Raw genomic sequence first — 25083 nt, 5'->3', positions numbered from 1 at the left:
TCTCTTTTTTTCCTGCCAACTACTGAGTCTCTTCGACTCGCCACATTTTAGCCCCGCCTTTATGGCTGCCCGCCAGCTCTGGCGAACGCTGGCAACTGACTCCCGCGACTTGTGATCAATGTCACAGGATTTCATGTCGCGTTTGCAGACGTCTTTAAAGCGGAGACATGGATGGCCGGTGGGTCTGATACCAGTGGCGAGCTCGCTGTACAATGTGTCTTTGGGGATCCTGCCATCTTCCATGCGGCTCACATGGCCATAGATTACTGATCAGTAATGTCACTAATATTTTACCAGTGTAGTCGGCTCTGCCGTTGAAAATAAAACTGAGCATATCAGTCAAGGACTGACAAGGATACTAATGGTTTTATGGAAGAATGGACAGAATGCAGAATTAGATCCTGAAAACACTTTCAACAATCTTGGGGGTTGGAAGATGCAATTTGATTTATTCAGTCACAACAAACCAATTGAGTTGTGAAATATGACTCGCCCCCTACCATGATGGAAGCTGAAGTGTGAGCCCCGCCCCCAAAGCTGCTGCTAAAAGTCTTGAAATCTCAGCTAATAAAAACAGAATTTGACTTATTCGCTCTAAGGTAGTGGCGTTGATCACTGGTAAAGATAAGATTACATCACTGTGTAGTGTGTAGTGTGCAGAGGCAGTGATGTTGCCACATGATCCACGTGCAAGCAGTTTTTTTTTAAAGCAGGAAACATTTGTCCACCTCTGAGGCGCTGGTGGCAGAGCACAGCCAAGGCCCCAGGTGAAAAGCTGGGTGGGGAGGTGGGAGAGAAGAGTCAGGACACTGCTCCAAACATATTTGAGAAAAGAAAAAGCACAAACATGCCATTACTAACATTAAAAACATGAAAACACACCAGTGATGGTGCATATGTTGTTTTATATTGAATAATCCTTCAGTAACAACTCCTGATGGGAGAGAAGCCATTAAGTGATCTTTGATCCTGCCCTTTTCTTAATTTTAACATAAAACGGATAGTGGCTAAAATGCTGAGTTCGCAGATAAACGAGGTAGAAGGAACTGTCATGGTGTCAGCTAACATTTTTACTTTTGATGCATTGCAGTGGGTGCTGGGAGCCTAGGCAGGCACACATAGCTAGGGAATTGGTAAAAAGAGTCACTTTCTGCATACAGAACTAAACATCTACATTGTTAGTATAACAGTATTAACATTGAGGTAACTATGCTTGCCATTTGGTTAGTCTGTTTGAAGAAAAAATTCTCTTATTAAACATTAGCTTTCACTGGAGGAGAAAGTGAAAATAATTCAAGAAGCGGTAATGTATCCTATTTTTCTGGCATACTTTGAAATGCTGTAAGCACCTCGTGACACATGTAGTTCATATGGTTCCCACAGCCCAATCTGATGTCCAAGTGAGGGTACATGAGCAAAGTTTTATAATGGGACGGTAAATAAGCTTAAATGAAGTAATCTGTAGTCGTAAATAAATTCAAAATAATTTGAACCTCTTAACTGGCTCAGTAGGAAAAAGCATTTCCTGTTGTGCTAAATCATAGGTTTTGGTGATTAGTGACGTATAATCTCTAACTTGCACGGTCCACGTTAACAGTGATTTCTTTATTTCCTCAGAGTGCAGCAGCTAAAAAGTACTGCTGGTATGTGGATGCGGGATATCCCACTTATTTTATGTAAGTACTCTTTAATGAGTAGCTTAATGCATGTTCAGGAGTGCACAAACTTTTATGACATATTGTTTTACTCTGCTTAATGCTGCAAAGTGCAAAACTCAAGTGCACAATGCAAAGGAATCAATGTCAGATTGGCCCATTTTAATTAACTTGCTCCTTCCTCATCAGTTCTAAACATTTTCACATGTCGACGATCTTTTACTTGGTTAAAACTTTAAATTTCTAACTTTTCCCAGTTCTGATGAAAGATCATGTGATAGCAAGGTGCACATTCAAACTGCTTTCTGGCTAAAGACATTTCTCCTGAATTCTTTAATGGGTTTATTATTGACTATCTTCTATTTATGACTCCTAGTTGTGGACTCCCCAACAAGTGGAAACATCTCTGCCTACCCTATCGAACTCTTTTCTAATAGTAAAGACCTGTCTTAGGTTATCTGTCAGCTTTTTCTAGAGGAAAGTGTCCCAGCTCTTACAGTTGACGTTTTTGTTCCTAAAATTAAAGGATTGGGCACACCAGCTACACTACTTCATAATTTAGAAAACAGCTGCTGAAAGAACACAGGGCTGGCTTGGTTAACTGCTTTGCTTTAAAAAGATTGTCCATTTTTGGAAAGCACCACTGCGATAACCAGCTTGCCCTGTTACAAGAACTTCTCCTTGCAGCCAACACAGAAAACTCTTTGTAATTACAATGGAGCAGCCGATTCTCCTTTTATCATGCTATGCTTGAAGGAGGATTTGTATTAGCTGGATAAAAATGCAACACGGAAATTTGTTGATATTCGTTTTAAAGCTGTCAATCCTTTGCTCAATATTGTCCAGAAAGCTCTGAGTGAATAGTTTCCAAGGATTTACTCTGTGGCATCAGTAGTTGTTTCTGAAGACTTGCCAACGTAGACAGATAAATCTAACTGGACTGGAGAAGTTGGGTTTGTTCTCCTTTGAGCACAGAGGCGACTAGGAGATTTGATAAATGTTTTTAAAATCATGAAGGGTTTAGATAGAGTAAGTAAAGAAACATTTCTAATGGCTGAAAGATCAGTAATCAGATTGAAGGTGATTGGCAAAAGAACCAGAAAGACCTGAGGGTAAACTTTGTGTAACGCGTGGTTAGAATTTCGAATGCACTGCCTAATAGGGCAGTGGGTACAGATTCAGTAGTAGCCTACGAAAGGAAATTGGATAAATACTTGAAGGAGAAAAAAAATCACAGGGATATGGGAAAAGATTGGGGGAGTGAGACTAATTGGATAGCTCTCTGAAAGAGCTGGTGCAGACTCAATGGACCAAATGGCCTCCTTTGCTTGCACTATAATGAGGGTTGGCACTGTTAATCATTAACACCTACCAGAGCACTGGGTACAATTTGAAAGTGGTGTTTTAGTCCAAATGTGTTTCCCCATTTTGACAACCAAGTGACTCCGCATTTGTGTCCATGCGTAATAAAAAAAATGATGAATGAGGCATAAGTAAGAATTATGATCTAATTATTTGAAAGAAAATTGAGCCTAGTAATACTCTTGTATATCAGGGTCTCCTATTTTAGTGAAATGGAACTTATTTTAGTATTAACACCCCCCCGACAAACCCCCGCACAACGGAAGCACTTTGCACCCTTCTCTAGCTGGTCGAATTGACACTGTATAGTCAATGCTATAACGAATTAGGAGCAGAAGTAGGCCATTCGGCCCATCGAGCCTGCTCTGCCATTCAATAAGATCATGGCTGATCTGTTTGTGTTTTGAATTCCACACTCCCATCTACCCCGATAACCTTAGATTTTTGTTAAGCAAGGGAATCAATCTACCTCTGCCTTAAAAATAGTCAGTGACCCCGCCTCCATTACCTTCTGAGGCCGAGCGTTCCTAAGTCCACAACCCTCAGAAAAAAATTCTCCTCATCTCTGTCCTAAAAGGGTGACCCCTAATTTTAAAACAGTGCCCCCTAGTTCTGGACTCGCCCACAACAGGAAACATCCTCTTCACATCCACCTTGTCAAGACTGTTCAGGATCTTACATACTTCAATTAAGTCTGCCCTCACACTTCTAAACTCCAGTGAAAAAAGCCCAGTCTGTCCAATCTTTCCTCTTAAGACAACCCGCTCATTCCAGGTATCAATCTAGTAAACCTCCTCTGAACTGCCTCCAAAGCATTTACATCCTTCCTTAAATAAGGAGACCAAAACTGCACACGGTATTCGAGATGTAGTCTCACCAGTGCCCTATATAACTGAAGCTGGGAAGGTAAGTTTCAGTATAAAGTACTTAACTCTTGTTTCGGCAGCTTCTTTTTGATCAGCGATAGTGCGAGCCAGGGGGCAGCTGGGTAAGTAAACTTATATATTCGGGCAGTGGCTAAACCCGAAACACTACACGTATAGTGTCTCCCACCCATCCTCCTCCTCTAAACAAAAAAAAAAGGACTCTTGTGTGGAGGGTTTGGTAAGGTAAGGTTTTCCTTTATTTATTTATTTTTTTAATCTCTGTTGTCAATTTAGAGCAGAAGGGATGGTAGCTCGGGCAGTTGCATGCTCCTCTTGCAGGATGTGGGAGGTAAGGGTCACCACTTGTGTCCCTGCTGAGTTCACCTGTGAGAAGTGCACCCAACTCCAGCTCCTCACAGACCGCGTTAGGGAGCTGGAGCTGGATGAACTTCGGATCATTCAGGAGGTTGAGGGGGTGATAGAGAGCAGTTATAGGGAAGTAGTGACACCTAAGTTACAGGATAAAGGTAGCTGTGTGACCGTCAGGGGAGGGAAAGGGAATAGGCGCACAGTGCAGGGATCCCCTGTGGCCGTTCCCCTCAATAATAAGTATACCGTTTTGGATACGGTTGGGTGGGACGACCGACCAGGGGAAAGCCACAGTGGCCAGGTCTCTGGCACTTAGCCTGGCTCTGTGGCTCAGAAGGGAAGGGGGGAGAATAGGAGAGCGGTAGTGATAGGAGATTCAATGATTAGAGGAACAGACAGGAGATTCTGTGGTCGTGAACGAAACTCCCGGATGGTATGTTGCCTCCCGGGTGCCAGGGTCAGGGATGTCTCGGATCGTCAACGGGATTCTTAAGGGGGAGGGGGAGCAGCCAGAGTTCGTGGTACACATCGGTACCAATGACATAGCTAGGAAAAGGGATGAGGACCTGAAAAGCAAATATAGGGAGTTAGGTTGGAAGCCAAAAGGCAGGATGAGCAGAGTAGTAATCTCAGGATTGATACCGGTGCCATGTGCTAGTGAGGCTAGAAACAGGGAGCGAGTGCAGCTGAACACGTGGCTACAGAGCTGGTGTAGGAGGGAGGGCTTCAGATATGTGGATCATTGGGATACCTTCTGGGGAAGGTGGGACCTGTACAAGAAGGACTGGTTGCATCTGAACTGGAGGGGCACCAATATCCTGGGCGGGGGGTTTGCTAAAGCTCTTCGGGAGGGTTTAAACTAGTTTGGCAGGGGCATGGGAACTGGAGCGACGGATCAGTGGATGGGGTAGCTGTTGAACAGGCAGATACAGAGTGCAGAGAGTCTGTGAGGAAGGTTAGACAGTTGACAGGGCAAAGTTGCAGCCAGTATGATGGGTTGAAGTGTGTCTATTTTAACGCAAGAAGTGTCAGGAATAAGGGTGATGAACTTAGAGCATGGATCAGTACTTGAAGCTACGATGTTGTGGCCATTACGGAGACTTGGATATCACAGGGGCAGGAATGGATGTTGGATGTTCCGGGGTTTAGATGTTTCAATAGGAATAGGGAGGGAGGTAAAAGAGGTGGGGGAGTGGCATTGCTAATCAGGGATAGTATCACAGCTGCAGAAAGGGAGGTCGTCGAGGAGGGTTTGTCTACTGAGTTATTATGGGTGGAAGTCAGAAACAGGAAAGGAGCAGTCACTTTATTGGGAGTTTTCTATAGACCCCCCCCCCCCCCCCAATAGCAACAGAGACACGGAGGAACAGATTGGGAGGCAGATTTTGGAAAGGTGCAGAAGTAACAGGGTTGTTGTCATGGGTGACTTCAACTTCCCTAATATTGATTGGAACCTCTTAGTGCAAATAGTTTGTATGGAGCAGTTTTTGTCAGGTGTGTCCAGGAAGGTTTCCTGACTCAATATGTAGATAGGCCGACTAGAGGGGAGGCTATGTTGGACTTGGTGCTTGGCAACGAACCAGGCCAAGTGGCAGATCTCTCGGTGGGAGAGCATTTCGGTGATCGTGATCACAACTCCCTGACCTTTACTGTAGGCATGGAGAGGGACAGGAGCAGACGGGATGGGAAGATATTTAATTGGGGGAGGGGTAATTACAATGCTATTAGGCAGGAACTGGGGAGCATAAATTGGAAACAGATGTTCTCAGGGAAATGCACGACAGAAATGTGGAGGTTGTTTAGGGAGCACTTGCTGCGACTGCTGGATAGGTTTGTCCCGATGAGGCAAGGAAGGGATGGTAGGGTGAAGGAAGCTTGGATGACAAGAGATGTGGAACAGCTAGTCAAGAGGAAGAAGGAAGCTTACTTAAGGTTGAGGAAGCAAGGATCAGACAGGGCTCTAGAGGGTTACAAGGTAGCCAGGAAGGAACTGAAGAATGGTCTTAGGAGAGCTAGAAGGGGACATGAAAAAGTCTTGGCGGGTAGGATTAAGGAAATTCCCAAGGCGTTCTACACTTATGTGAGGAACAAGAGGATGGCCAGAGTGAGGGTTGGGCCGATCAGGGATAGTGGAGGGAACTTGTGCCTGGAGTCGGAGGAAGTAGGGGAGGTCCTAAATGAATACTTTGCTTCAGTATTCACTAGTGAGAGGGACCTGGTCGTTTGTGAGGACAGTGAAACAGGCTGATATGCTTGAACAGGTTGATGTTAAGAGGGAGGATGTGCTGGAAATTTTGAATGATATGAGGACAGATAAATCCTCGGGGCCAGACGGGATATACCCAAGGATATTACGGGAAGCGAGGGAAGAGATTGCCGCGCCTTTGGCGATGATCTTTGCGTCCTCACTGTCCACTGGAGTAGTACCAGATGATTGGAGGGTGGCAAATGTTATTCCCTTGTTCAAGAAAGGGAATAGGGATAACCCTGGGAATTATAGACCAGTCAGTCTTACGTCGGTAGTGGGCAAATTATTGGAGAGGATTCTGAGAGACAGGATTTATGATTATTTGGAAAAGCATGGTTTGATTAGAGACAGTCAGCATGGCTTTGTGAGGGGCAGGTCATGCCTCACAAGCCTTATTGAATTCTTTGAAGATGTGACAAAACACATTGATGAAGGAAGAGCAGTGGATGTGGTGTATATGGATTTTAGCAAGGCGTTTGATGAGGTTCCCCATGGTAGGCTCATTCAGAAAGTAAGGAGGCATGGGATACAGGGAAAGTTGGCTGTCTGGATACAAAATTGGCTGGCCCATAGAAGACAGAGGGTGGTAGTAGATGGAAAGTATTCAGCCTGGAGCTCAGTGACCAGTGGTGCTCCGCAGGGATCTGTTCTGGGACCTCTGCTCTTTGTGATTTTTATAAATGACTTGGATGAGGAAGTAGAAGGCTGGGTTAGCAAGTTTGCTGATGACACGAAGGTTGCTGGAGTTGTGGATAGTGTGGAAGGCTGTTATAGGTTGCAACGGGACATTGACAGGATGCAAGCTGGGCTGAGAAGTAGCAGATGGAGTTCAACCTGGAAAAGTGTGAAGTGATTCATTTTGGAAGGTCGAATTTGAATGTAGAATACAGGCTTAAAGGCAGGATTCTTGGTATTCTGGAGGAACAGAGGGATCTTGGGGTCCGTGTCCATGGATCGCTCAAAGTTGCCACCCAAGTTGATAGGGTTGTTAAGAAGGCGTATGGTGTGTTGGCTTTCATTAACAGGGGGATTGAGTTAAAGAGCCGCGAGGTTATGCTGCAGCTCTATAAATCCCCTGGTTAGACCACACTTGGAATATTGTGTTCAGTTCTGGTCGCCTCATTATAGGAAGGATGTGGAAGCTTTAGAGAGGGTGCAGAGGAGATTTACTAGGACGCTGCCTGGACTGGAGGGCATGTCTTACGAAGAAAGGTTGAGGGAGCTAGGGCTTTTCTCATTGGAGCGAAGAAGGTTGAGAGGTGACTTGATAAAGGGGTACAAGATGATGAGAGGCATAGATAGAGTGGATAGCCAGAGACTTTTTCCCAGGGCGGAAAGGGCTATCACCAGGGGGCATAATTTTAAGGTGATTGGAGGAAGGTTTCGGGGAGATGTCAGAGGTAGGTTCTTTACACAGAGAGTGGTGGGTGCGTGGAATGCACTGCCAGTGGTGGTGGTAGAAGCAGATACATTAGGGACATTTAAGCGACTCTTTGATAGGTACATGGATGATAGTAGAATGAAGGGTATGTAGGTAGTTTGATCGTAGAGTAGGTTAAAGGTTCGGCACAACATCGTGGGCCGAAGGGCCTGTACTGTGCTGTACTGTTCTATGTTCTATAACATCCTTTTATTTTCAATTCCTCTTATAATAAAGGATAGCATTCCATTAACTACCTTTATTACTTGCTGTACCTGCATACTATCTTTTTGTGACTCATGCACTAGAACACCTGAATCTCTCTGCACCCTGGAATTCTGCAGTCGTTCTCTGTTTAAGTAATACTCTGCTTTTTTATTCTTCCTGCCAAAGTGAACAACTTCACATTTTCCCACATTATACTCCATCTGCCATATTTTTGCTCACTCACTCAACCTATCAATATCATTCTGCAACCTCCTTATGTCCTCTTCACAATGTACTTTCCTCCCTATCTTTGTGTCACCTGCAAATTTAGCTACCATGCCATCGCTGCCCTCATCTAAGTCGTTGCTATAAATTGTAAAAAGTTGAGGCCCCGGCACAGACCCCTGCAGGACTCCACTCAATGCATCCTGCCACTCGGAAAAGGACCAATTTATGCATACTCTGTCTTCTGCCAGCCAGCCAATCTTCTGTCCATGCTAATATGTTACCCCCTACACGATGAGCTCCTACTCTGCGCCATAACCTTTTTATGTGGCACCTTGTCAAATGCCTTCTGGAATTCCAAATACAGTATGTCAACGGGCTCCCCTTTAGCTGATAATTTGTAATTGAACTTTACATTGCTAACAACTTAATTTACTTTGCTGCCTGTTATAATGCTGGCTGTAAAATATTGCCAAATTCATACCAATTAGTGCATATTATGACCAGTTTTGTGCAATGTGTCCATTGGGAACGAAACTGAGAGTACTAGAATTTGATATGCAAAAACATTTGCTTTAATATTTCTCCTTCTGTCTAGGCTGGGTTTGACCCAGTCTCTCTCTCTCTGCCACAGAATGGTTACAGATTTCTTTGTTCATGAAGCCTGGAGTAACAGCTGCAATTATGTCTTTTGATTGGTTAAGGTGATGCTGGACTGGTCATTGAGCACTAACTTGCTTCCAAGTTTAAAGTTACATGCATGACAACCAAAATTTCATTTCTATTGATGAATTAATGTTTGAAATGACTAATGGCTTTGGAATCTGTTCTAAATTTAATACTGACTAAAGAATTTGACATTTTTCTGTGGAATAATACTCTCAAAAGCAGCTGAATCATTTTAACCCTTGTTTGGTAGTGAGCCAAATTTGCAATTTGGTGGAGAAAACTTAGTCAAATTTTCTTTTAAATGGTAGTATAATATCTGTAAAATATATTGTTTTGTTTTAGCACTCTGTCCTTTCATTTGTGTGTCCTGGATTCCAATCGAACCAAACTGATTTTCCCCCTCTGATAGCTGTAAGGAATTTGGACGTCTTCACTATTGCTATGAATGGATGTGGCACAAACTTTCCAGTAATTGAGCATGAAGCGGCACTAAGATAATAGAATAATTCATAGGTTTTAAGGTTAATTAGTGTGGAACACAAAAATCTCACCTGTGCACTCAATAGCACTTTCCTGATTGTAGCATTAAGGCATGACAGGTGAGACAGAGATTTACTAATGGTGAAGCAATGCTATACTCTACCTGGGTGTGTTTGCTACTGAGTGTAAAATTTGGACACTTTCATTCCCTACCTCTGCCATGGACCAAACACTTCACTTCCCTGAAAATTTTCTACACCAACTGAGAGATGTAAGTGTTATATATGTTCAATCCGTGTATTCACAGCCCTATCTGGACCCTTCACCGCCAATGCATTACCATTTGAGGTGCAGTCACTGTTTTTATGTATCTAAATGTGGTTACTGAGTTGCACACAACGACGTCCCACAAGCTGCAAATGAAATAAATAGTCAGTGGTGGTTGAAGGAAGAATATTGCCCACAGCATTTCCCCCGACTCCATGGAATAGTATCATGGGATCTTTTCTCTCTACTTGTCTAATAGGACAGGCATATGCAGTCTTGGTTTAATGTCTTGTCTTGAAAAATTACACCATCAACAATGCAGCACTTCAGTACTGCATTCATTATCAGCTTATATAAGTTCCCAAATCCTGAAGTGTGAGTTGCACCCTCAATTTTCTAACTCGGGATCCAGAATGCTAACAACTAAATAAAGTTGATGCTTAATTCACAGGGTGATGCACAAAATAGTAACAGTGAGGTCATCTACATTTACCTTTGTTAAAAGGACTCAACAATGGGTCCAAAGAATATTAATGTGAACTTACAGACTGCTATTGCCATTGCATTGACCAATGTATCTGACATAATGTGCTCCTTTCATAGATGCCGCGCATATGAGGATTGTTGTGGTACAAGATGCTGTATGCGAGCATTCTCTATTCAACGATTATGGTATTTTTGGTGAGTTTTTAAAGAGTGCAATTGTTATATACATTAAATATGCTGGTAGATTTGGGGAGGTTGGGGAAGAAACTATATCAATATGCTCAGATCTTGTGTCTGGCTTCAATTTTCTGGTACAGTATGAAAATTATTGACTCATACCTCTTTGCATATATTTCCTTGTTTTGTTTAATCTCTGGCAGATATATTTTATATATATATTTAAGCTATATGCAGTGAAGACACTATAATAATTCAACTTTCAACTCAGCAATATTTCAGTTTTACTGAAACTGCCACATTTACAGTTCTGATGAAAGGTCACAGACCTGAAACGTTAACTCTGCTTCTCTCTCTGTAGATGCTGCCTGACCTGCTAAGTATTTCCAGCAGTTTGTTTTTATTTCAGATTTCCAGCATCTGCAGTATTTTGCTTTTATTACAACATTTACAGGCTGTTTATAAATTTCATTTAACTTTTAAAACTGCAAACCAAGAGTTAGACTTCCTGGCTGATCACACATTTAACTTCTGGTAAGTATGCAAACTGTCATGCAGAGTTTGAGTGAAGGAAAGAAGGTAGATGTGTTAGATATTGTGCACAGGAAAACCAAACCAAAAAAGGACATCTGACATCTTTCCATATCTTTTTTTTTCAAGAATTGGCAAGTATTTGGCCCAAGTGTTTTTTTTTGTAATAGAGCTCTAAAAAAAAAACAATACCTTTATTTTTTTGGTTAACCTGCGTGTGCGGGAGGGGCTAAGGTAAAAGGGAACTTTTATACTTCAATCTGTGTGTTAATGCTTTGCTTCATTGCTGCTTATGTCTTGTTTTATAATCTGATAATTTGGTTGTTTCTTTCATAAACCTGGTTGGTGTATTTTATTCTGGGATAAAAAGTAGAGTCTATGATTGACCATATCAGAAACTGGGTAAACATTTAAATATATGTTGTGACCTGTGGAGAAGTGGAACAAGAAAAGACAGTGCACTCCTCCCACCTCAATTGTAACATATAATTGGGGGCTCTGTGGGGGATAACCCAAAGCCGACGGCATGGAATTGTAAGTGGGGTAGTAATAATTGAATAGAGGAAAAGTAAAAAAATAACCAGGTTTCTTGTGCATTAGAATAAATTTTCCACTATTGGAATGTCTTTGTTAGTTGCTACGACCTTTCTGGGGAAGGAGGATGTATCCCTGAGTGATTTGAGAAACTTAACCAAGGTTAGACTAAAGGTTTTGGCAGACCTGTTGGCATTAGAATTAAAACCAGGAGGTAAGAAAGCAGACATAATGGAAGTAATAGCACTGCATTTGCATTTGGAAGAAGAAGGCAAACCAGAGGGTAATGCTGTTGAATTAGCTAAAATTCAGTTACAGGCGAGGCAGCTTGAACTTGACAAAGAAAAAGCAATAGAAATGGAAAAACTTAAGGTTGAATAGGAAAGAGAATTGACCATGAAAAAACTTGAAAATGACAGAGGAAAGGGCAAAAGAGAGCATCTCAAAGAGAAAGAGAAGAAAGGGAATTTGAACTTAAAAAGCTGGAACTAAGTCAAAAGAGTGGCCTTGGCTCCAAGGAAAATTGTGGTGAAGAAATATCTGACTCCGGCCCAGGACCCAATGAAGAGCTGTTTAAATTTGTCCAACCCCTCCTGAAATTTGAGGAAAGGGATATAGAGGCGCTTTTCATTTCTGTTGAAAAGATAGCCAGACAGATGAAGTGGCTGAAGGAAATCTGGACACTGTTTCTGCAAAGCAGGTTGATGGGCAGAGCTCATGAAGTTTATGCCGTGCTTTCTGAGGAGGCTTCTGCAGATTGAGATGGCAAAAAAGGCTATTGCGGCTTATGAGTTAGTCCCTGAGGCTTACCGGCAGAAATTTCGGAACCTCTGGAGACAACCAGGGCAGATTTGTATAGAATTTGAGAGGGTAAAACAAATTAATTTTGATCGTTGGATGCGGGCACTAAAGGTAGAGGCCACGTATGAGAACCTTGGGGAGCTAATTCTCCAGGAAGAATTTAAAAATTCTCTCCCTCTGTTAATACGAACCCATGTAGAGAATCGGAAAGTTTCAACAGTCAAACAGGCAATGGAAATCACTGATGATGACGAGCTTGTTTATAAGCCCAAACCCTTTGTCCTCACCCCACAAATCCGAGAAGGATAGAAGGGGGAGGGTGAAAGGAAGGCAAGTAGCTGGGGACAAGAAGGGACAACTGGGATGATCTCAGACCAGAAAGGAAGATGCTGAAGGTGGAGGTGAGGTCTGCAAGCCTAAATGTTACCATTGCCACAAGGTGGGACACATTTAGTGCAGAATGTTGTAAGTTGCAGGGTAAACCCATGGGACTTATTGTGCTACACAAAGCCAATGCAGAGAAAAGGGCCCTGACCGAGAGTACACCAAATCAGACTATAGCTATGATTCTAGTTGTAAGGCCAAGTACAAAAACCGCTGAGAGTGCAGTGGTTGTGAGTAAGATGCCTGAGAGCGAAAGGGAATTCTTGTCAAAAGGAAAAGTAACTCCTTATCTCTCAAGTGGGACAGGTAAATCTATAGTTTTACTTAGGGATACAGCAGCCACCCAAACTCTTTTGTTGGGGGAAAATCATAACTTTTCCACCAGAGAGCGCACTGAATGCTAAGGTTTTAGTGAATGGTATTGATGGGGAGTATATGCCTGTACCTTAGTATCGGGTGCACCTAGAGTGTGACCTAATGAGTGGAACGGTAACTGTAGGAGTTGTCCATAGTTTGCCAGTAGTCCTGGGGAATGATTTTGCCGGAGCGAAGGTAGTAGCTTCTCCAGTAGTCATGGAAAGACCAAGTGAAGTTAAAAAGAGCGAATAGTTGCAGGAAAAGGTTCCAGGAATTTTTCCTTCATGTGTAATGACCCGAGCAATGGCTAAACTAGTTCCATTGTCGGAGGTAAAATTGGCACCACAGAAAGATAGAGGAATATCTGAAACTTTCTTTTGGGGATTTGGATAATCCGAAGGTAATGTTCAGCAAGTCTTCTCTGATCACGGCTCAACAAGCTGATCCAGAGTTAAATAAAGTGGCACAATCTGTTCTAACCAAAGCTGAGGCAAAAGGAGTTATGGAAGGATACTATATTTGAAAATGGAACTCTGAGGAAGTGGAGACCTCCTCACAGACCTGCAGACGAAGAAGGTGGTTCATCAGATAGTGGTAGCGCTAAAGTATCACCGGGAAATATTAAGTATAGCACATGAAATTCCGATAGCGGTACATTGGGTCTTTCAGATCCCCACATCACGTATAGGTCGACATTTTTACTAACGTGCAGTCTTGTAAAACGTGCCATATGTGCTAAATTGTGGAAAAACCACAACCTGCCATAAAATCAGCGCATCGAATTTCCCTACCAGTTTTTGGGGAACCATTTAGTAGGGTGTTGGTAGACTATGCAAGGCCATTACCGAAAACAAAAGTGGGACACTGGGCTCAATTTTCTGAGGCCTCTAACATTGGAGGTTGTGGCGCGGGAGCCCGGGAAATTCTTCCAGGAGAGGCCTGCCATGACCCGGATGGCAGGAAGGCCCTGCCACATTTTACCAGCAGCGGCGAGACCTCAGTGTGCACCCCCCCCCCCCGGCTGCTCGGCAGCAGGGCCTTCATTTAAATATTCAAATTATATTACAATGAAAGAATAATTACCTTACTGGTAGTTACGGCTGGCCCACGCCAATATTCTGGCCGCCAGCCATAACTCCCGCGCCTTTGGAACACCGTTTGGAGTTCCGAGGCATGACACTGGTGGGCAGTGGGGGAGGAGTGAAATTCTCCAGTGGGGAGCAGGGAAAACTCTTTAGATTGGTGGCGGGGGGGATGGTGGGAAGGGGTTGAGGGTTAAAACTATTAAAGGTCGGTGGGGGGATGGTTGGGATCTGAGTAAAAGGTTTTTTTTTGGAGCGAATGGGCTATTAATGATTCGATTATTCCTTGGGGGGGTGGGTGAGGGGAGTGACGATGTTATGTGATGTGTAACTTCAATTTTGAATGTTCCTTCCCTTTAAAAATTCAAAATTCTTCTAAGGGCTTGAAGCCCTTGAACAATGATGCAGCGCTGGCGTGGTGACCCTGGCACTGTTGCCAGGGACAGAGCAGATGCCCCCTCTATGTCATCGGGGGCGGCCGTTCTGCACCCTTCATTTAAATGAGCCCCTGCATGAAATATCACTGGGGGCTCAGCGACGGCGCATCTGCGTTAGAGATCAGAGTGCGCTGCCATGATTTGCGGCCGCTCATAAATTTCAGCCCACTATCGTGGATATGGCTACTTGGTTACCAGAGGCCGTTCCCTTAAGAACAATTTCTGCTAAAGTCGTGGTAGAAAAGTTAACCCAGTTCTTCACTAGATATGGACTACCGATTGCGATTCAGTTGGATCAAGGTTCCAATTTCATGTCTGAAATATTTCAAGAAGTTATGGGTAATTTTGGTTTAACACAGTTAAAGTCTTCATCCACCTACAGACACAATTTGCTTTAGAATGGTACCATCAGACCCTCAAAACGATGACCATGGCATACTCTCATGCATATCCCCATGATTGGGATAAAGGGCTAGAATTTCTTTGCCACTAAGAATTCACCTAATGAGTCTACCGGTTTTAGTCCTTTTGAATTAGTTTATGACCATGAGATAAGAGGTCCTCTGAAACTAATTCAAGAAAGATTTTTAGAACAGAGGGATGAATCTTCTGTGTTAGGTTTTGTATCCGTGTTCCAGGAACGGCCCATGAGAGCCTGCAAAGTGGTTCAGGAACATTTAAAGCTTCCCAAACAACAATGAAGAAGTGGGCAGACAAGCATGCCAAGACCCAAACATTTCAACCAGGGGATGACTTATTCGTATTACTGCCTTTACAGCGTGAACTGCTGAAAGCATGGTTCGGTGGTTCATATAAAGTTGTCAAAAGAATTGGTAAAGTAAATTATTTGACACCACAGACCTCCAGAAAAAAGATCAGCTGTGTCTTGTCAATACGTTAAAATGTCATTGCCGGCAGGAGGATAAGCAAGCACTGGTATGCCAGATAGTAGGAACAGTGAAAGATGAAAGGGATAGTGAGGATGAAGCAGAAGGAGATCTAGACCTTCTCAAACTGAACCTTCTACTATCTGGTTAGCCAATACTGAAAAGTTGGGGAGATTGGACATTATGGTTTCCTATTTAGATGCAGAACAGTGAAAAGACCTAACTAGGCTGCTCACAGCATTTAAAGGAGTCTGTAGGGACAAATCAGGACGTACAACCTTAACCACACATGATGTGGATGTAGGGGAATCCTTTTCTATAAAACAGCATCCTTATCGCTTACGTCCAGAGAAACAGAAATCCAGTACCTGCTGGAAAACCACCTAATTGAACCCAGTGAAAGCAGTTGGAGTTCCGCAGTGGTGTTATTGCCTAAACCTGATGGTTCAACTAGATTCTGCATAGAGTACAGAAAGATTAATGCAGTAACAAAAGCAGACTCCAAAGCATTTTCTTGCTTGGAAGACTGTATTGATAGAGTGGGCAGTGCCATGTTTCTTTCAAAAATAATTTGTTAAAGGGATACTGGCAGGTTCCTTTGACACCTCGAGCTAAAGAAATATCGGGCTTTGTCACACCAGACGGACTTTTTCAATGCCGAGTGATGCCATTCAGGCTATTAAAAAAAAAAAAAAAATGCCCAGGCCACTTTTCAGAGACTAATGAACCAAGTGGTAGCCAGTGTTGGTAACTGTGGGTTTACCTTGACAATGTGCTGGTATACAGTTAAGGAAGAACCACTTGGAACCACTATTTAGAAAATTACAATCAGCCGATTTAGTGATTAAACCTTGCCAAAAATGAATTTACAAAAGCCAAAGTAACATACCTCGGGCATATAGTAGGGCAAGGACAAGTGTTTCCAAGAACAGTGAAAGTACAAGCATTGGTTGAGTTCCCCACCCCTAAGGCTAAGCGAGAAACCATGAGGTTCTTGGGGAATGTGTGGTTTCTACTGCAAGTTTGTACCACATCTTAGTACTATAGCTGCTCCACTGACAGATTTGTTACAAAAAAAGCCAAGGTAGTGTAGTCAGGGGAGTGCCAAGCATCTTTTGAGAGGCTGAAAGCCATTTTGATTAATGAAGCAGTGTTGGCTGTTGCAAATTTCACTAAGCCCTTCAAGGTAGCAATTGATGCTAGTCACCTGGGAGTCGGCGCAGTCCTGTTACAAGAAGATCAGGCATAGAAAGGCCAGTGGGTTATTTTTCCAAAAAGCTAAATTGACACCAAAAAAGATATTCAACAGTGGAAAAAGAAACCCTAGGCTTATTACTGGCTCTTGAGCATTTTGAGGTCTATGTCGTCCACGACTACAAAGAGTAACTGGTATATACTGATCATAAATTCAAGCAACAGAATGCCAGACTATTCCGATGGAGTTTGCTATTTACCTTATCACTTAAAGATTATCCATATCGTGGGGCAAAACAATGTGATTGCAGGTGTCTTATCCAGAATTTATTTTTGCTTTGAGTTATCGGAGTGCAAAGCAGGACTGTATTAGCCACAAGTAAAGAGTAAGTGAGAATGCGTGTGTAAATGTGTTTTAATGTTTTTTCGTCTTTTTTTCCTCACAATTTTTAATGAAACGTATTTAAAAATGGCATTTCATTCTTCCTAGGGAAGAGATGTTACAAAAGTACTTCCATTTTTGTTAGATTTTGAGGATTTTTGTTTGAAAACTGAAAAAAAGGATTCCACAGATGCTGCACTTTGTGCCTTTTTTTTAAAAGAGGTCATCGTAAGTTCTTTTGGACTTGGTTTGTAAACAGCCCTTACTGGAAGTCACCTGTCTTCAGATTATTACTCAGCAGGGGTTTTTTTGACTTGAGGGAGATGTTTACAGAGAAGTGACAGATCAAGATTTATAGGGGTCAGGAGGCTTGACTCTTGATTTGTTTTGATTTTGCCTTGGACAGTCAGTTGGTGTTGTTAAAAACCAGCCAGGAGAGCAGTCACCCCAGCTCAGCCTGTTCCATCTCTTTGAAAAGTCTGCCAGTTTTTCCATCTCTTTGAGAAGCTCTTGGAAGCAAGTATGAGAAATTGGTGAAGAATTCCTCCTGAAAGGCCTGCCTGAAACCCCGGTTGCCACATTTCTCCTGAGACGTTGGAAAAACCTGCTAGATAAATCCTCTACGCGGCCCGAACAAATCGCTCCAGAGAAAGATCCCAGTGACAGCCGTCTATGCGTATTTGGGATACTAAACCAAAAAAAGACATCTTACATCTTTCCATATCTTTTTTTCTTCTTCAAGAATTAGCAAGTATTTGGCCAAAGTGTTCTTTTTCTCTTTTTTTGTAATAGAGCTCTAAAGAGAAAATCTCTTTATTTTTCGGTTAACTGGTGTATGTATATGTGAGAAGCTAAGGTAAAAGGGAGCTTTCATATTTCAATCTGTGTGTTAATGCTTTGCTTCGTTACTGGTTATGTCTTGTTTTATAATAAACTGATAATTTTGTTGCTTATTAAAGAAACCTGCTGGGTGTATTTTATTCTGGGATAAAGAGTGGAGTCTGTGATTGACCATATCAGTAGTATATGTTGTGACCTGTGGAGAAGTGAAACTAGAAGAGACAGTGCACCCCTCCCACCTCAGTCGTAACAACAGGAGAGGAATTAGAAGGCAAACTCGCAGATTCACATAAGCAGCAAAAGGAAAGGAACGGATGTTCTTGGTTCGGGAGCAGGTAAGGCTGAGGCCAGTCTACCTTGAGAGATGGCCAGGCCCAAATTCAGGACTAACCAAAGAACAGAGTGATGTAGTTAAATTTTGCTATTTGCGACGAAGAACTAAAGACTTAGCATGGCTGTTATGTTCATCCATTGTGTTAGAAAATTGCCTTTCAACAAGAATTAGAAAATGCTGACATCTGAAGAAACACAAGGGTAAAGTCCTACACATTGAAAGTTTTCCATAGAAGGGTACTTGGAAGCGGCTGTTCTTCCGGGATCAATGTGGGCATCTCTGAGGACGGAGAAAAATTTCCAATGTCATAAACCTTGCCAAAGCTGTTGGGCGGGAGGGGGAAACGCCACCTAAGTTTGTTAACTGGAGCATTTATCCAATTTACGCAGGCCACATTGCAGTTTCTGCATACTTACTTGGCCTGCAGACTGTTGCCCATGTCCGATTAATGGGAGCTGCCACTTGGCAGCAGCTATTATGGGAGATTTGGGAAAATTTGATGGTCACCCATTCCACTTAATGAAATGGCCCAACACAACTTGCTGCCTATTGGAACCATTACAACCTTACACAGACTGATAATTTCATTGAATCATAATGCATAGAAGGCCAGTTGGCCTGTCGTGCCTGTGCAATTTCTTTGAAACAGTTATCCAAGCAGTTCCACACTTCAGCTCTTTTCCCATACCCCTGCACATTCTTCCTTTTTAATTATAAGTACAGAGTACCAAAGCATGTACAATATCATAGCTGAGCCTATTGCTCTCCTTTTGTTACACTAGCAGCCATTCAATACACTTTTTTGCTTTTGCTTTATTCCTGATCAGAAATACATTGGGGGAAAATGAGCAAAGGTGGTGATACCACCTTATGTATCTAATTCCTCCTTCTGTTTGTCCCTTTTTTACAGGTTTCTCTTGATGATGGGGGTCCTGTTTTGTTGTGGCGCTGGTTTCTTTATCCGAAGGCGACTGCACCCTCCTCGACTGACTGATGACCCACCATTTACAGTGGGTTTCACCAGGCAGCCAGTCAACACAACCACAGGAAGTAAGTATACATTAGTTCAAACTCATGATTAGGTTTGTGTCCTGAATGACAGAGCACATTTTTACGAAAGTTTTGCAATATTTTCGAAACAAAAAGTAGTAAAATATGGTTTGTGCCCAACATAATATTGCATGAACAGTGAAATAATCATCTGTTAAGTCTTCCTGAGCCAACCAGATCTATAAACTTACAGTTTATACACTGCAACACTGAAACAAATACACCAATGAGCTTGCAATTGATAATCGGTTTATTACTGTAATAGTAACCAGAAACTACAAAAATAAATACCAACAAATAACATCTAAAACTGGCCTTTATTATTTTGACCTTCATCGCTCACATCTAGCCTTGCCTCTGGCAAATGTCAGGAACTCATGGGCATCATCATCTTGAGGGAATCTACTTGGTCATTGCTACCTCCTGCCCTCCCTAACTCAGCGTTCACTTTGCCATTCCACACCCCAATGCCCACCCCACACAAACTCATTATTACCTCTATTGGGCCCACCACCTGATTCCTTGTCCCTCTTTCAATCCAACTCTGACTACCCAAATGCTTCCTCTTGTCTCCATGCTTGTCAATATTTTGATGAACTCTGACCATTGTTCGGCACTGTACACACCTTTTTAAGAAATGCTGTTAGCCCCTTCTCAAACAGCCTAAACTCAACCTCTTCACTTTCTCCAAATATCTCCTCATTTCCAATCTATCTGTTCTCTCAAATGTCTTTAAATACATTGTTGTGACTCCACTCCAGCATTTCACTTTAAAGTGTCTCCAATCAGGTTTGAGACCTGTCAACAGTACCGAGACTACCCCGGTCAAAATTACTATGACCTCTTGCAGCAAAGCTTATTGCTTTCCTCTTGTACGCTTTGATCTGTCTGCACCTTTGTCATTGGTGATCACTTCATTTTCTTCCATTGCCTTCCCTTTGTGGTGGATGTTCATGGCACTGAGCTCTCATGTCGTACTGTTCCAACCTTGGACTCCCTCCTATGTATTATCTACAATAGAAAGAGTAGTGGTAATGTAGGGCATGGTATAAGTCAGGAAATTAGAAGTGCATGTAGCAAGAGCAATGCAGTAATCATGGGTAACTTCAGTCTACATACAGACTGGATAAGTCCAATGAATACCAGTGCTGTTGAAGAATAATTCCTGGAATTTGTCAGGATGGTTTTCTGGAGCAATATGTTTAGGAACCAACTAGGGAACAGGCTATCTTGGATCTAGTATTATACAGTGAGAAAGGGCTAATTAGTAATCTGGTGTTAAAAGAACCTTTAGGGAAAAGTGACAATAGTATGATAGAATTTTCCATTAAGTTTGGAAAACGATGTAGTTCAATCCAAAAGTAGGGTCTTAAATCTAAGCGAGGGCAATTTTGAAGGTATGAGGAGCAAGTTGGTTGTGGTGGATTGGAAAAATATATTAAAAGGTTTGATGGTAGATCAGCAATGGCTAGTATTTAAAGAATTAATGCATAGTTTTCAAAAAACATACATTTCTTTAAGGCAAAAGAACCCAATAGGGAAAGCGAGTCAGCTGTGGCTAACAAAGAAAGTTAAAGATGGTATTAGATCAAAGGGGGAGGCTTATAAAGTTGCCAAAAAAAAGTCGTAAGTCAGGATTGGGAGAATTTTAGAATCCGACAAAGGAGGACCAAGAAATTGATAGAGAGAGAGAGGGAAAAGAATATGAATGTAAACTAGTAAGAAATATAAATGCAGATTGTAAAAGCTTCTCTATGTATGTAAAAAGGAAAAAAACAGCAAAGACAAACGTGGGTCCATTACAGGCAGAGACAGGAGAATTTATAATGGGAAATAGAGAAATGACAGAGCGGCTTAAATAATTACTTGGTGTCTGTCTTCACAGAGGAAGATACAAGACGTCTCCCTGAAATAATTGAGATTCAAGGAACTAGTGAGCATGAGGAATGGAAAGAAATTAGGATTAGTAAAAAAAAAAATGTAGCACTGGAGAAATTAGTGGGACTGAAAGTTGACAAATCCTGGGACCCGATGATCTTCACCCAAGAGTGCTGATCATATTTCAAAATTCTATAAATTTTTCAATGATGCCTACAGATTTGAAGGTTGCAAATGTAACTTCACTGTTTAGAACAAAGAACAGTACAGCACAGGAACAGGCCATTCGGCCCTCCAAGCCTGCACCGATCTTGATGCCTGCCTAAACTAAAACCTTCTGCACTTCCGGGGACCGTATCCCTCCTATTCCCATCCTATTCATGTATTTATCAAGATGCCTCTTAAACGTCATTATCGTACCTGCTTCCACCATCTCCCCCGGCAGCAGGTTCCAGGCACTCACCACCCTCTGTGTAAAGAACTTGCCTCGCACGTCCCCTCTAAACTTTGCCCCTCGCACCTTAAACCTATGTCCCCTAGTAACTGACTCTTCCACCCTAGGAAAAAGCTTCTGACTATCCACTCTGTCCATGCCGCTCATAACTTTGTAAACCTCTATCATGTCACCCCTCCACCTCTGTCGTTCCAGTGAAAACAATCCGAGTTTATCCAACCTCTCCTCATAGCTAGTGCCCTCCAGACCAGGCAACATCCTGGTAAACCTCTTCTGTACCCTCTCCAAAAGCCTCCACGTCCTTCTGGTAGTGTGGCGACCAAAATTGCATGCAATATTCTAAGTGTGGCCTAACTAAAGTTTAAGAAAGGAGGGAGAGAGAAAACAGGGAATTACAGACCTGTTAGCCTGGCATCAGTAGTAGGGAAAATGCTAGAATCTATTATAAAGGATGTGATAACTGGACACTTAGAAAACAATGGAAGGATTGGGCAATGTCAACATGGATTTATGAAGAGGAAATCATGTATGACAAACCTGTTGGAGTTTTTTGAGGACGTTACTAGCAGAGTGAATAAGGGGGAACTAGTGGATGTGGTGTACTTGGACTTTCAGAAGGCTTTTGATAATGTCCTACATAGGTTAGTAAGCAAAATTAAAGCACATGGGATTGGGGGTAATATACTAGCAGGGATTGAGGGTTGGGTAAAAGGCAGAAAACAGTAGGAAAAAATAGGTCATTCTCCGGTCGGCAGGCTGTCACCTGTAGGGTACTGCAAGGGTCAGTGCTTGGGGCCCCAGCTATTCACAATGTTTATCAATGATTTGGATGTGGGGACAAAATGTAATATTTCCAAGTTGCGGATTACACAAAACTTGGGAGTGTGAGTTATAGAGTCATAGTTATACAGCACAGAAACGGGCCCTTCGGGTTGTGAGGAGGTTGCAAAGAGGCTTCAAGGAGATTTGGACAGGCTGAGTGAGTGGGCATGAACATGGCAGATGGAATATAATGTGGATAAGTGTGAGGCTATCCTCTTTGGTAGGAGGAGCAGAGGTGCAGAGTATTTCTTACATGGTGAGAGATTGGCAAGTGTTGATGTCCAAAGGGACCTAGGTTCCTTGTTCATAAGTCACTGAAAGCTATCATGCAGGTGCAGCAAGCAATTAGGAAGACAAAAGGTATGTTGGCCTTTGTTGCAAGAGGATTTGAGTACAGGAGCAAGGAAGTTTTGTTTCAATTGTACAGAGCATTGGTGAAGCCACATCTGGAATATTGTGTGCAGTTCTGGTCCCCTTGCCTGAGGAAGGATATACTTGCCATAGAGGGAGTGCAGCAGAGGTTCACTAGATTGATTCCTGGGATGGTGGGATTGGCCAATGAGGAGCGATTGAGGAGATTGGGCCTATATTCTCTGGAGTTTAGCAGAATGAGAGGCGATCTCATAGAAACTTACAGAATTCTTAAAGGGATAGACAGGGTAGATGCAGAAAGGATGTTAACCCTGGCTGTGGGGTCTAGAACCGGGGGGACACAATCTCAGAATAAAGGGCAAGCCATTTAGGACTGAGATGAGGAGGAACATCTTCACTCAGAGGGTGGTGAATCTTTGGTATTCTCTGCCCCAGATGGCGATGGAAACTCAGTCACTGAGTAAGAGATTTCAAGTTGCTAATCACATTAAGGGATATGGGGATAGTGCAGGTATATGGCATTGAGGTAGACGATCAGCCATGATCTAGAGGGGCTGAATGGCCTACTCCTGCTCCTATGTTCCAAGAACAAACATGCCTCTACCTGCAATGTCATAAACCTCCCAGGCAAGTCACTTAAATGTGCCATGTGATGAGCAACCTTGGCTTTCTCCTTAATCTTGAGTTCATTTTTTCAGCCCAACTGCAAAGACTGCTCTTTTCTGTCTCTGGAACATTGCTCACTCTTCCTCCCAGCAAATCCTAGTCCCATATCATCTCCAAAATCAATTTCTTGAATGCTTTTCTCATTGGTATCCCATCTTCCACCTTTCGCAAGCTCCAATTAATTTAGAAATCTGTAGGCCAAATCCCCTTGCAAAAAATGCTCATCACCACTCCTCTTATCTATCTGCATTGGCGCTCTTCCCCTCAGCAGATTTTATTTCATGGTCTTCATTCTTATTTTCAAATCTCTTCTCAATCTTGCCCCACCTTGCTACATTTCCCTGGATCGCATGGTCTTCAAACTGCACCCTCCGATCCACCAGTTCTCAATTACTCATTCCATGCTGCTTCCACCATTGGTAGGTTATTTTGACGGGCTCATCAGAGCCAACATTAATCCTGTCATAGAATCATAGAAAGTTTACGCACAGAAAGAGGCCACTTCGCCCATAATGTCTGTGCCGGCTGAAAAATGATCCATGCATTCTAATCCCACCTTCCAGCATTTGGTCCATAGCCCTACAGATTACAGCACTTGAGGTGCATATCCAGACTCCTTTGAATGAGTTGAGGGATTCTGTCTCAACTACTGTTTCAGACAGTGAGTTCCAGATCCCCACCAGCTTCTGGGTAAAAAAGTTATTCCTCAATTTCCCTCTAATCTTTCTACGAATCATTTTAAATCTATGCTCCCTTGTCACTGACCTTTCTGCTAAGGTAAATAGGCCCTTCACCTCCACTCTATCCAGGCCCCTCAATTTTGTACATTTCATTCAGATCACCCCTCAGCCTTCTCTGTTCCAAGGAGAAGAAGCCCAGCCTGTCCAATCTTTCCTCATCGCTGCATTTTTCCAGTCCCAGCAACATCCTCTTAAATTGCCTCTCTACCCTCTCTAGTACATTTACATCCTTTCTGTATGATGGGCAGGACGTCTTTTTGCCTTGACGGCAGCATCCTGTTGGTGGCGAACACCACACGTGTTGCTACTGCATAGTCGTCTTCTTTGGCCTCCTTATCTCGAGAGACAATGGATAAGCGCTTGGAGGTGGTCAGTGGTTTGTGAAGCAGCGCCTGGAGTGGCTATAAAGACCAATTCTAGAGTGATAGGCTGTTCCACAGGTGCTGCAGAGAAATTTGTTTGTCGGGGCTGTTACGCAGTTGGCTCTCCCCTTGCGCCTCTGTCTTTTTTCCTGCCAACTATTAAGTCTCTTCGACTCGCCACACTGCAGTCCCGTCTTTATGGCTGCCCGCCAGCTCTGGCGAACACTGGCAACTGACTCCCACGACTTGTGATCAATGTCACAGGATTTCATGTCGCATTTACAGACGTCTTTAAAGCGGAGACATGAACGGCCGGTGGGTCTGATACCAGTAGCGAGCACGCTGTACAATGTGTCTTTGGGGATCCTGCCATCTTCCATGCGGCTCACATGGCCAAGCCATCTCAAGCGCCGCTGACTCAGTAGTGTGTATAAGCTGGGGATGTTGGCCGCCTCGAGGACTTCTGTGTTGCAGATACGCTCCTGCCACCTGATGCCAAGTATTCTCCGGAGGCAGTGAAGCTGGAATGAATTGAGACGTCGCTC

The 25083-nt window shown here is 42.9% G+C and overlaps 1 protein-coding gene across 2 annotated transcripts in view; it reads left to right on the top strand.

The window, feature by feature from the left end:
- The window catches only part of vopp1b (VOPP1 WW domain binding protein b), a 73956-nt gene that overhangs the window by 32805 nt on the left and 16068 nt on the right, over positions 1-25083 (top strand). For both annotated transcript variants that reach the window (XR_010968919.1, XM_068011606.1), the window contains exons 2-4: positions 1618-1676; positions 10372-10449; positions 19105-19244. Coding sequence is in view for 1 of the 2 variants with exons in the window: in XM_068011606.1 (XP_067867707.1) it covers positions 1618-1676; positions 10372-10449; positions 19105-19244 (277 nt within the window). In the remaining variant the exon portion in view is untranslated. The remainder of the gene's footprint in view (positions 1-1617; positions 1677-10371; positions 10450-19104; positions 19245-25083) is intronic.

This window comes from Heterodontus francisci, chromosome 2, assembly GCF_036365525.1.
Source record: "Heterodontus francisci isolate sHetFra1 chromosome 2, sHetFra1.hap1, whole genome shotgun sequence".
In the NCBI taxonomy this organism is placed as follows: domain Eukaryota; kingdom Metazoa; phylum Chordata; class Chondrichthyes; order Heterodontiformes; family Heterodontidae; genus Heterodontus; species Heterodontus francisci.
This window is presented reverse-complemented; position numbering and strand designations above follow the sequence as displayed.